The sequence below is a fragment of the Gossypium arboreum genome, chromosome 2, assembly GCF_025698485.1.
Source record: "Gossypium arboreum isolate Shixiya-1 chromosome 2, ASM2569848v2, whole genome shotgun sequence".
Classification (NCBI taxonomy): domain Eukaryota; kingdom Viridiplantae; phylum Streptophyta; class Magnoliopsida; order Malvales; family Malvaceae; genus Gossypium; species Gossypium arboreum.
This window is the reverse complement of record NC_069071.1, coordinates 114,813,934-114,827,388: the sequence shown is the minus strand read 5'-3', so window position 1 is coordinate 114,827,388 and position 13,455 is coordinate 114,813,934. Positions and strand designations below refer to the sequence as shown.

Here is a 13,455-nt window from a genome sequence, read left to right as displayed (position 1 = left end):
TTGGATTAATTTGGATCCTTCTGTTCGACTCAGTTCTAGGTTGGGTTATTTTGGGTCAAATTTTTACAGGTTGAAGTCTGAATGTGTTTAAAATGGGTTCTCGAGCTTCAACATCAATGCTGGGAAATGGTTCGATTGAATGTACTCATGATTTCCCCCTTTCATTCAAACCAACAATTAGTATTTAAAGTATTTGAATAAGTACAATTTAATAAATACTAGAAACCGATTTGGATTTTAATTTTTAATTTTAGAGAGGATAATCAAGAGACCGAAAGCCTGACACATGGGGGAAGTCATGAGATACGAATTTTTTAAATATCCCCACTTGAGAGTGGATAATCTCGTGTGATTTGTGTTTATTTTAATTTTTAATATCAACAAAAAAAAAATCGAATGACTTGAATTTAAGATGAACTAAATTTAAAATTACTCAAAAATTCTAATTTAGATCTAAAATAACTTAATCCACTCCATGGATTAAAAATCACAAGTCTACAAAAGGTGTAAAAATTATAAGGTTTAAATCTTTGAATTTTAGAAGTTGTAATATGATCATTAATATTATCATTTTATTATATTTTAGTCACAAATATGTTAATTATTGTTAACGACATAACCACAATTTAACATGATTAATAATAATTTTTTTCTCGAAACTTTCTTCAAATACTAATGTGTTGATAACAAATATTATTAATGACTATGTTAATTTGTCATTCATTGTTAACGATAAGTAATAATTCGATGATCAAAATGGTACAAAACGGTAGATAATATAATAACTTTTAAAATTTGATGACTAAAATATGATTTTAACTATATTCAAGTGACTAAATCGGTAGTTTTTTGGATAATTCTTTTTTTAGCTTAAACTACATCCAATGTCACTAAATATTAGTAAGTTTACATTTTGACTACTCAACTTTAAAAAGTTACAATAGATTATCATTAAATTATTTGAAAGTTTTATTTAAGTCATCTAATTATTAGTTCTTTTTACAAAGTTTGATTAGTAAGCTTTAACCTATAATTCGATGATCGGTACAGTGAACTAATATCTTTTGACAAATGGAAGAACATAATTTAAGGGTGAGTTTGGATGGGCGGTGCGTTTACTTGCGGTTAGTGTAAAAACAGCGGTGGCGGTGAGATTGGATATTGTAACAATACTGTAGCGTGAGACAAAAAGTAAATTAAACATACCTTGCAGCACCCAATCGTCCGTCCAAACTAAGCCTAAATCTAAATCGATTAGACGATCTGTGTCGAAGATAAAGAGAAAAAAATATAAATTAAAGAAAGAAGAAGAAAAAACATAAATTTTCTATTAATTTAGTTATATTGGTTTTTTTTGGGATAAGTTTTGGATTAAATTACAAGGAAAAAGAATATTTTGGATTTTAAAAGAAAATGAAAAATACCGTTAAAGGGCAATAGAAACTGGAAAGTACAAAAATTGAACCCTAAGCGCCTAAATTTCTCCGATCCCTCTTCCCCATTTCAATAAACATAAAAAAAGAAGAATCGTTCATGAAATAAAATTAAAAATTTACGGTTTTTCGGCTGTTCTAGGCAATGGTAGGGATCATGAATCCGGTTTCGAGAGAAAAGCTCGCGAGTTTATCCAGCTCAGTGAAGTTCGCCATTGACTTAGGTTCCAAGCTAGAGCTTTGTCGTCAACTAAAGCATGATTTATTGGAGGAAGACGCTGCTGATTTGTCCGAGTTCCTTCCTCGTATCTTCGACCTTTACTCTGATCCGTCTGGTCCGGTTCGCAAGTTTGCTACCGAGTACGCTTCCTCTGAAATCTCTATCTCAATATGTAGTATCTTAGCTGTTTTTATTGCTTATAATTAAGAGTTTATCCTTTTTTTTTTGCTTTTTTAAATTAAATGTAGGATTATTGGTGAAATTGGAGTGAAGCACCTTGAATTTGTAGCTGAAATTGCACCATTTCTGATAACTGTTGTGGAGGATGCTACACCTGCTGTTGCTCGACAATCTATTGCTTGCAGCATTGATTTGTTTCGCCATACTCTCGAAAAGATTGCAATTCGGGTTTGTTTATGTTATTTGCTTTTATAGAATCTTACTGTGAAAACTAGCTTTTTAAGGTTTAACTATTTAAGATTAAAAACAATTGTTTTGGCATCATTTAAGATATAATGATGTCTCTCATTAGGAATTAGGCCTCCAGAAATTCACATGCTATTTATGTTTGTTTCAGGGTCTTTACTCCAGTGAATTGGACAGTGATCTTGAATCATCGTGGTCATGGATGTTAAAGTTGAAGGAGAAGATATATTCTATAGCTTTCCAGGTAGCTTTTGATTCTTTCTGTTTCATGACGATTGAAGTTTCTTCATTGCCTCATTCATTGTAAGCTTTAATCAGCCAGGAAGTGGTGGGATAAGATTGGTCGCACTGAAGTTTGTTGAAGCGGTTATTCTTCTTTATACTCCTAACCCTAATGGCTCTCCGGAGCCCCCTCCTAATGAAGGTAATTTAATTTAGATTTTCTCATCAAGGTTAGAATGCTTGAAGAAAAGACTCTCATATTGTCATTTTAATATGTTATTCACTGGCATTTAACAATTTAAATATGTTCTATTCAATTTACTTTGCAGGTACCTCTATAGAGTTTAACATAACTTGGCTTCGGGGGGGCCATCCTTTACTCAATGTTGGGGATTTGTCAATTGAAGCTAGCCAACGTTTGGTTTTGTTGCTTGATCAGCTTAGATTTCCTGCGGTAAAATCTCTCACCACCTCTGTGATTGTTGTGATTATTAACAGGTATGATGCCCTTTCACTTGATTTTCGATCCAACTTATTTCCTTGCACTCAGTTCATTATGATACATGAAATATCTATCTTCAAGTATGATCTCAATAATTAGGAAATGATATCCATGTAAAACTGTTCTAATTTTCAATTCTTGTATAAAGATGATAATTGAAAATTTTAGCGGGTATAAAAATTTTCCATCAGAAGTTCCGTGTGGAAAAATTATTACTGGTGTGGTCTTATCCTTGAATATGTATCTTGAAAAGTTCTTTTTCTCTTACTGTACTTAAATTTACGACATTGACCTAGTTCATATTGCGGTTTTCACATTTGGTTATATTTCAGTTTTTATTTTATTGTTTTCCCACTGTTTTGTCTTTGATATCAGTCTTTCAGCAATTGCAAAGAAAAGGCCTGCATATTATGGACGTATTCTACCAGTTTTGCTCAGTTTGGATCCCCCAAGCTTTGTTATCAAAGGGGTTCATGTCTATGGAGCACATCATGCTTTGAAAAATGCCTTACTCTCATGCTTGAAATGCACGCACCCGAGTGCTGCACCGGTATTCATTTTATACTAAACATTCTCGTTTAGACTCTTATCAATTAATAAGGTTGCATCTCCGTTTCTACTTCAGTGTTTCTTTTACATTTTACTTGTACATGCCCAAGTGCTTCAAGGTATTTATTTGCTGGTAAAAATTCTCTTTTAGACTCTTATCTATTAATAAGTTGCATCTTCCTTTGTACTACGGTGTGTGTCTGTTTTACGTTTTACTTTGTCAATGAAGATACTTGTTTTTCATATACCTTCACATAAGTTGCCTAGTACTTTTGGTAATAGTGAGAGTTGAATGGGTATTCCATTATACTGGTTTTAAACCACTCAGTATGCTTTCAAATATGGTACAATTACTTATTATGTACTTGTTTAGTTGTTTCATAGCATTATCTTTAGTACCATGATAATTACACTTTTGTTACTTAGCATCCATGAACACCAAAGTTGAGTACCTTGCCCATTTTTTCTATGAACTTTGTTTTTGGTTTATATAGTGGCGGGAACGTATACTTGGTGCCTTGAAAGAGATGAAAGCTGGAGGACTGGCAGATCTAGCTCTCAACCAAGTTCATAAAATTAATGGAAGTGTAGAAGAGGAAAAAGATGATTCTTTGCTTATTAAGGTATCTACGGTGTTATTTCATGTTTTCTATGATTTGGGCATAGCATGTGCTGGTTTGTGCATTTTTTATCAGCACATCGACATGTAAGCATATGATTGGGCTTTTAACAATAGGTTTGAGACCTTACAGGAAGAAAAGCCCTTGACTAAAGCATATGATGCTGCTGGTAGCAATGTGGGGAGGAAAAGATCTGGAACCGAGGACAGTAGTGATTTGGCTGAAAAAGATGAGGTGTCTGGCAAACGTGTCAAGGCAACACCTAGCGTCTCAGAAGAGTCAACAAAAGAATTAAACACGAATATAACTGTGTCTCAAGGTGATATTTCGTCAACTCAATCTAGCACAAGAAAAGTAGATGTTGATACCGGACCAGTCCAGCAACTTGTTGGCATGTTCGGTGCCTTGGTTGCTCAAGGAGAAAAAGCTGTGGGATCTTTGGGGATTCTTATTTCAAACATATCTGCTGACTTGCTGGCTGAGGTAGTGATGGCTAACATGTGTAACCTTCCTCCTACACATCCTCACACTGACACTGATGATGAATTGCTGGAGGATATGTGCATAGTTGGAAGTGACACTCAAGCCAAGTATCCACCGTCATTTTTAGCTGATGTCATTTCACTATCAAGTACTTTCCCGCCGATAGCCTCAATGCTGAACTCCCAGCAATCAGTTCCCAATAAAGTAGTGGTATGACCTTTTCCTTCAGAAGATGTTTTTTATGTGACTGTGATGTCAGGAATAGATTTTTACAAAGTTGCAAGTAGGTTTTTAGTGAATTCCTGTTTACTTTTGATGGATTTAGGGGCTTAAGCTTGTTTTTGACCATACCAAAGATGGGCCAATAAACAAATGCTTGATTAAATTCTTTTGTTGGTTCAGTCATTTGACAGGGACACTTTCCTCTTCTTTAATTTGCCTTTATCATGTGTGCATTTCTGTTTGTTTTTGGTCCAACATGTTTATTTTGCTGAAGATACAGAAAACAGAAGAGGAGGAAGAGGTTGATGTTGTGGCTGACCCTAATAGTGCTGTTGCATATGCTGGGATGGCTCGCGAAGATGAAAATGCTCTCTTGGCCACTGATTTACCCGTTTCGTCTAACATTGTTTTGCCTGGAATGAAGATTGATCTACCTACTCCATCTGATATCCATGATACAGGCAATCTTGAAAGTGGCATACCGGGTTTGGATTCTTCTTTTCGTAATGATGGACTGTCAGATACTCAAGCTGCTTCCTCATTAGTCTCTACTGATATAGAAGACGCTAGTCAAGAACAAGCTACAAGTTTTGGTGGAAAGTCACCGTTGCATGTACTTCCATCAATTTCAATAGATAGGTCTGAGGAGCTTAGTCCAAAAGCGGCTGTTACTGATTCCAGCAGCATGGTTTCCTCAACAGCGACTTCTGTTGTTTCATCCTGTCCTTTTGTCTTGCCCAAGATGTCAGCACCTGTTGTCAATCTTTCCGAGGATCAGAAGGATGATGTGCAAAAGTTGGCTTTTGTACGAATCGTTGAGGCATATAAGCAAATAGCAGTAGCTGGAGGCTCACAAGTTCGTTCTTCTCTGCTTGCTTACCTGGGGGTTGAGGTAGTAATTCTGACTTCTCAGGAATGTTTCCATCTTTCTGCAGACAGCATCTGGTTGTGATATATTTATTGTAGTGAGTGTCTTACTAGTTTTGGCATTCTGTACTAAACATGTTTATGCCTTCCTTCTCTCAGTTGCCATCAGAGTTAGAACTACAGAAGGTTCTTCGAGAACACATTTTGTCAGATTATATAAATCACGAGGTAACTGGATTTTTCCAGCTTATTTCATGTTTGTTTGTGCCTCAAGTTGCTGGCTTAACATAAATTCCTTTAATTATGACTTTGTGGCTGAAACAAGTTTGCTGGGACTGTTGACATATTCTAATATCACCTCCACCTTTCCAATCTGCTCATGGTTTTGCTGGTTTTTGTTTTCAAACTGATTTTTCAAATGTCTGCTTTATTGTACATTAAATTCATCTAAACTCCATGCTAGCTAATGATGGCTTTTGGTGGCTTCAGGGACATGAGTTGACATTGCGTGTCCTCTATAGGTTATTTGGAAAGGCAGAAGATGAAAGTGATTTCCTCTCATGTACAACTGCTGCTTCTGCATACGAAACATTCCTTCTGGCTGTCGTATGTATTTGTTTGATTATTACTATCTTGTTCTTCCTCGGAGATCCTATATTTTTGAGAAAATTTTTTCAATGCAGGCTGAAACTCTTAGGGACTCTTTTCCGCCTTCAGACAAATCTTTAAGTAAACTACTTGGCGAGGCTCCTCGCCTGCCTAAGTCAGTTTTGAATTTATTAGGGTGTCTGTGTTCACCTGGAATTTCAGAGAAAGCTGAGGAGTCACAAAGTGGAGATAGAGTTACTCAAGGCCTCAGCACCGTATGGAGCCTAATTCTACTGAGACCTCCCATTCGAGATGTGTGCTTGAAAATTGCTTTGCAGGTTTGTAATTTGTCTTGGATAATACTTCTAAATTGAAGCTCTCTTTTGCGTATCAATTGTTTGACTTTTATGTTCACCTTACCTTTTAAAGAGTGCTGTTCATCACTTGGAGGAAGTCCGAATGAAAGCGATACGCCTGGTAATTGTTCACAATGCTATTGAAGAAATTAGGGGTTACCTGCTCTAATCTATTTTACAGTGGAGGATGTCTTTCATTTATAGGTAGCAAATAAGCTGTACCCTTTACAATCTATTGCTCAACAAATAGAAAAATTTGCAAGGGAAATGCTGCTCTCTGTAGTAAATGTTGATGCTACAGAAAGAACAGGTGCTGAAGGATTAATCAGTGAATCACATAAGGTAACCATGTTGGACCTTTTGTTTTGAATGCCATCATTTCCAACCTTATTATGCATAGAATCTTTTCTATTTGGTTCAATTTGGAATAGCTTGATGTATATCTTGATCATTTTCTGCTGGATAAAATATGAGAGTATATGTTCATAGAGATGCACATGTATGAATATACCAGTTCAAGCATATATGCATACACCCATTCATTTTTGTGTGGTCTTGTATGCTGTGTATAGCATGAAACCATTACCAGGTGCAAGAAAAAGCCATGAGCTTTTTGTTTTCTTAGAATTTCCTCTGTTATGTGTGTGTATTGTATTTTTACTTCTCCTTATGTTTTGTTTTCTTGAGGTGCAGCAAGGTAGGGGAGAGGTGAATTGTGGTCTTCAGTACATGAAACTTTAACTATCTTCTTTGACCAGTTTCTTTTCTTTGGAAAAATGGGAGGTGGGGGTATGTCAAACCGGGAATGTATGTGTCTGTGTGTGTGCATTTGTGTATATACTTTATGTCCTCTGATTCCTTGGTTGAAAAAAAATGCTCATTTATTTGAGAGGTTGGTAATGAAGTTATTGAAAATTAAATTGAAATTGTGTTATTGTTTGTGCAATTTTACTTGCCTGTTCAGAGTTATGTAGTGACTTATGTTATGCATAGTGTTAGGATCTATTGTAGGATTTCTTATTTAAGTTGTCTGTAACTTTTAACAGGACTCTGATTTGGAAAAGTCATCAAATGAGCATCCGTCAATGAGTTCCTGTAGTAAAGACATCTCTGCTGATGTTCATCAGTCAGAAACATCTCATAGTGGGTCATCCCCTTCTGTCCCTGAGGCTCAGCGGTGCATGTCTCTGTATTTTGCTCTTTGTACAAAGGTGTTGCTTCTATTTTGATTGCTTGATTCTTGTGGATAATATTTTGAGTGCTTGTTTCTTCATAATCCTCTAAAGGGATTAATATTTTTCTGTTATTTTCATTTGACAGAAGCACTCTCTTTTTGGCCGAATATTTATTATCTACAGTAGTGCGTCGAAGGAAGTTAAGCAGGTTTGGTTAATGCATATTGGAACCTTATTTTAGAAATTATCAAAATCCTTGGTGTTCTTTCTGTGTTCTCTTTCTTATTAAATGGGTATTGCAGGCAATCCATCGTCATATTCCAATACTAGTCCGTACTATGGGCTTGTCATCTGACCTTCTTGAAATTATTTCAGATCCTCCTAGTGGAAGTGAGAATCTTCTGATGCAGGTTTGCTATAGTTTCGTAAACTGTATAATTTTTTGAATCCCCTAGCTGAAGCTATAGAGTTTTTAACTGGGTCTGGTTTGCCTTTTGTCCACCCGGTCTCAAATGCCAGGTTTTGCAGACACTGACAGAAGGGACAGTTCCTTCTGCAGAATTGATATTTACCATTAAGAAGTTATTTGATTCAAAACTGAAGGTACAAATAAAGTTTGCTCTCTTGTTTTATTTTCATGAACCAGATTTGCTTTGAGAATATTTTTTAAGGTGTGTTTGGTTTGGATTGGTGACAGGATGTTGAAATTCTAGTTCCAGTATTGCCATTCCTACAAGGAGATGAGGTTGTTCTCCATTCTCTGAATAATTTCCTTTCCTTTTGTAATGACCATTACTGTTGAAAAAGCTTTGTGGATGGATATTCAAGAAAACAGAAGCATAACGCTCACAACATAATTCCTTTTTTATTAGAATCAAAGGCCAAGCCATATTAAATAAAGATGAAAGTTTGGGCTAAGGAATGTCAGTAAAAGATTTCATGTCGAGCAAATACATCACAACTTACTGATATCATGAAGAAGTCTTAACCTTTTGTTTTGGTTGTCATTTACCGGTATTCTTTCATTAAATTGGGAATCAACTTCAAAATTTTGAGTTAGCATTTCGCACAAGATGATATCTATGAGAAAGTGGCAGGTTAGTAACTTAGTATAATATTGTCAGTGTGGCAAGTAGCAGTTGTCAGTGGCATCGGCAACATTGGTTCTGTTGTTTTTCTTCCACATATTTGATTAAAAGATTTGACTAGATTGCTTTATTTATTGACTTTTGGTAGGAATAATTTGCTTAGAGAAGTAAATGCTTGTTGATGCTCTTTTGGGCTTCATGCTTGGCACGCTTTTTCCTATTACTTTCTGCTTAGTTTATTTCCTGGTGTCAATCTTAATAAATAGCTTCTCTATCTTCCTCTTGTTTAGGAGGTGCTCTTTGAATGCCTTGTTTTGATTTTTTATTAGTGTCAGTGTGGCCTTCTCTGCTGCATTTTATTTTAACAGTTTGTTTTCTAGGTTTTGCTGCTTTTCCCCCATCTTGTAAATCTTCCGCTGGATAAGTTCCAAGCTGCGCTTACCCGTTTGCTACAGGTATCATTCTCACCCCTTGCATACTACAGCTGCACCTTTTCTTTGTTTCTTTCTGAATTCACTTGGCGGTGGGGTAGGGTGGTCATAAGGAATATATCAAGGAACATGTGAAATATTATCATGTTGTAAGGAAATTGTGATTGTTATATTTTGATTGAAAATTTTGCTTCAGGAAAACACATAATCTGCTTTAATTTTTGCTGCATTTTCCGTTTCATTGCTAATCAGACTCTGGTCCTAGGGATCTGCTCACTCTGGTCCAGTGCTCACTCCAGCTGAAGTATTAATCGCTATCCATGGCATTGATCCTGAAAGGGATGGAATTCCCTTGAAGAAGGTTCTTTCATGTTTATTAATCTGGAATTTCTCTCCCCGTGTTGTTTTTCTTTCATGTTTATTAATCTAGAATTTCTCTCCCCGTGATGTTTTCTCTTTCTCTTTTAAACTAACACTTGGAATTTTGTAATTTTGTAATTTTTTCATGCTGCAATCAGGTCACTGATGCATGTAATGCTTGTTTTGAGCAACGGCATATATTCACTCAGCAGGTTCTTGCGAAGGTCTTAAATCAGTTGGTCTGTACTATACCACTTCTTTATGTTTTAATCACCAAATTTGCTACTGTCTCTGTCTGAATATAGATGATGAATGTTTTTCCCAATAGGTTGAGCAGATTCCTCTTCCTTTGTTGTTTATGCGTACCGTATTACAAGCCATTGGTGCTTTTCCTGCACTGGTAAGGAATTTATTTCTGCTCTATTATTAAATAGTTTCTTCCATTGGCTGCTCTTTATCTCAAGAAAAGAATAAAACCTGTTTAAAGAATTTAACATGATAAGAAAAGATATTCACGACTTATTGATGACTTGATCACCCTAAATTTTGTAGGTGGAATTCATAATGGAGATTCTTTCTCGTCTTGTAAGCAAGCAAGTGAGTATTTTTATCACAATAAACTGACACATTTCACTTTATGGTTCATGCTTATATTGTTATTAAATTATTGGTTTGTTTCAGATATGGAAATACCCAAAGTTGTGGGTAGGATTTTTGAAATGTGCGCTCTTGACAAAGCCTCAATCTTTCAGTGTGCTGCTTCAGGTGCATGTTTCTTTTGTCAACCGGATTTGAAAATCCAATTTTGATCTTCCTATATGAGCGTGTTCTTTCTTTTTGTAAATGTACGGCCTTTTTGTCTTTCAGCTACCTCCTCCACAACTTGAAAATGCACTGAACAGGACTGCAGCACTCAAAGCTCCTTTGGTTGCTCATGCTAGCCAACAGAATATCCGAAATTCACTTCCTAGGTTTGTCATGAAGGATGAACTTTTATTTTTGGTCAACCTATGGTTTTTCTACTTTTACCATGCTCAAGTTTTTCTTAAAAACACTCATCTCAACTTATCATGCTGACATGGATTTTTTAGGTTTTTTTTTTTACAAAATCTACTTCAACATTTTAACTAGAATAACTAACTAATGACATTATAGAAGTAGATGACCGAAACAGAAACTAAATCTGAGCATAATAGAGGGATCAAAACCATAATTTGACCTTTATTATTATTATTTTGGATAGAATAAACTTCATCACATACTCTATAAACGCCCCCCTTGTTTTCTCATCACCATCTCCTTTTTTCCTTTTTGGGGTTTGCCATTTCCAGGTCTGTGTTGGCAGTTTTGGGACTTGCCCCGGATACTCAGTCCTCCAGTCAGGCACAAACAAGTCAGGCTCACACCGGAGATACAAGCAACTCCGAGAAGGATGCTGCAGTGACAGAGAAATCGAAAGAGTCATCCAGTGCTAGCTGAAGTGTATGAAACTCAATTTTGTTAAAGCATATGCTTATTAAAGGTTAGATTGCTACAATGGTGCCTGCCATGGATAGTTGGGTTCGCGAATCTCCTAAAGCTAAACTTCCATGACTCAATTCAGGCAAGGGGATAGAAATATGGAAGGCAGTCACTATTCTTTATCATGCCCTTGATATCTAACACATGACATATAATATATATGCCATTGATAGAGAAAGACTGTCTGCCTTCGATTTAAATTATTTGATTTCTCAAGAAATTTCAGGGAATTCTTGTCAACATGTACAAGAAGATTGATTGCAATTTTGATAAGTTAAAGTATTGCACATAAGGGTTTGTAACATTGCAAGGATCTACACATCTCAAGGTATATGCTTTTAGTCCTCTCAAATCAAGATTCCCCCCCCCCCTCCCTTTTAGTATTTCTTGGCATCAGTTGTAGAATTCAGAATCTGAACTCTTTTTTATCTTTTGATTTAAAGTTATATTACTGAAACCATGATCCATGACTATTAAGTTGGGGTTTACTTTCTGTGATGATGTGGGAAATTAAATATGGGGATAATATGCCTGGTAGTTTTTTATTGGTTAAAATATGTCTAGTCCCTGTACTTTTTGAAAATTTAGAATTTATTCCGTGTATTTTTATTTTAGAAATTCAGTCTCTATACTCTTTCAATTTTAAAATTCAATTCTCACTGTTAACACTATTAATTTTTTTTTCTTAAATTTGTTGGTGACCTTTTGAAAAAAAAATAAAAAACTCACTTAGTAGTTATGAAATTTAAAATGATGTAATTAACTTGAATCTAATAAAAAATTTTAATAGTGATAATAGTTAGACTTGAATTTTGAAATTTGAAAAATAGAGAAACTAAATTTTAGAAATAAAAATATAAAAGATATATGGCATATTTTAATCATATTTATTTATTTTGATGTTGCTTGGTTTTGATCACTTGAAGTAAGAGTTCAACACTATCGATAGAGCACATGCATGTTAGCTATATATGTCCGGTAGATTTACCTCAGGTTGCATTTCACTAGAATTTCCTTTGTCTAATAGCAGCCATTTTTTTTGGCCAATTTTTAGGAGGGAAAGGGTTGGGTGTCAACTTTAGATTTGATTTCATCACAAATGATGTTTTCAATTTTGTTCTTAACCCAAAATCAGATTTGATTAGTCTAAATTCAAATTTCAAAAAAAAAAAAAATCAAATCCATTAGTTTAAATTCGAAATGGCTTAGAATTTGAGTCAAACTCGAACAATAAAACTTTAGTTTAAATTCGAAATGGCTTAGAATTTGAATCAAACTCAAACAATAAAACCAATGTCTCCAGCTTGAAATGATTCAATTAAAAAGAAATTCGATATTCAATCATGATCACTTTCAAATGATTTATATTTAAACCCTGAAATGGTTTGAATCCAAAATAGTTTTAAAATTTTAAAATTTATCTAGATTCATCTAAATCTAAGATTAACTCAAACTTGTGTCCTGACCTTAATGAAAAAACCGGTACGACTATGCAATCACAAGTCACAAACAATCCAAGGGGAACCTAATTATCTATCAGCCCATTTCTTTCCTTCCTCTACTGTTGAATCTTTCACAGCTTTCGATACTTACATAATATAAAATGAAATTGGCAAACAAAGTGACCACGGCATGCTTAGCTTCCTTTTTTCACAAAATTCCTTTGCTACACAGGGAAGCAACGAACCTTTAATTCTCTCAGAAAACTAAAAATCTATTAACTTAACTTTGCATACGTGGCATTCTAATATTCAGGGCTACGAGTAAAAATATTAAAAGTTATCTCGAATACCAAATTAAAAAGAATGATAAATTACATCTAAGATTATTACATTGTTAATAAATTTATGATTTGGTTACAAAATGTCAAAAAGTTCGATATGCTTATTGAACCGTTAGAAAGTTTTCATTTAAATCAATGAGCCGTTAAAATTTCTGCCTTCTATTTTCGTATTGCCTACACCAATCAAAAGCACTCCTTCCCTTCTTTTCTACAGTTCAAAATTTTTCATAAAACAACTTTGAATGTCATGAATTTACAAATTAAAATTCAAATAATTTTTTTTTGATATTCGATATTGACTGTCAAATTAACTTGGAGCTAAAGTATGTTCTTTTACTTGTCAATGGTTATTGATCTATTGTAACGATCGTCGATTCATTGCTTGAAGCTCGCTAATTAAACTTTTAAAAAAATTTATCAGTTTAGTTTAATGACTTAAATGAAAATTTTCAAATAATAAAATGACCATTTTATTAATTTTTGAAGTTAAGTGACCAAAACTTAATTTTACTAATAGTTTGGTGACATTTGGTGTATCTGAAATTAAAAGCAGGAGTACTAAATTTCAAAAGTCTAAAGACTACAGGGACCGAAGACAGTATTAGCCCA

General features: G+C 34.7%; 1 protein-coding gene across 4 annotated transcripts; it reads left to right on the top strand.

Moving 5' to 3' along the window:
- The first annotated feature begins 1,411 nt into the window (after window positions 1-1,411).
- Window positions 1,412-11,711, top strand: LOC108467197 (uncharacterized). 4 transcript variants are annotated; one of them, XM_017767763.2, is made up of 27 exons: window positions 1,412-1,793; window positions 1,902-2,061; window positions 2,231-2,323; window positions 2,398-2,503; window positions 2,631-2,799; window positions 3,179-3,353; window positions 3,847-3,975; window positions 4,105-4,665; window positions 4,958-5,569; window positions 5,704-5,772; window positions 6,034-6,150; window positions 6,228-6,470; window positions 6,562-6,609; window positions 6,693-6,830; window positions 7,535-7,699; window positions 7,809-7,871; window positions 7,966-8,073; window positions 8,183-8,266; window positions 8,361-8,408; window positions 9,132-9,206; window positions 9,448-9,543; window positions 9,701-9,781; window positions 9,871-9,942; window positions 10,095-10,139; window positions 10,224-10,307; window positions 10,410-10,513; window positions 10,874-11,711. In XM_017767763.2, exons 1-27 carry the CDS (start codon window positions 1,579-1,581, stop codon window positions 11,019-11,021), a joined length of 4,008 nt encoding a protein of 1,335 aa, XP_017623252.1. In that variant the 5' UTR covers window positions 1,412-1,578; the 3' UTR covers window positions 11,022-11,711. The 4 variants fall into 4 exon arrangements, 3 of the variants coding, with proteins under 3 accessions (XP_017623252.1, XP_017623251.1, XP_017623253.1); XM_017767762.2 differs by having other exon boundaries at window positions 4,952-5,569; XM_017767764.2 differs by lacking the exon at window positions 1,412-1,793 and having other exon boundaries at window positions 1,922-2,061; window positions 2,402-2,503; window positions 4,952-5,569.
- Window positions 11,712-13,455: the final 1,744 nt, after the last annotated feature.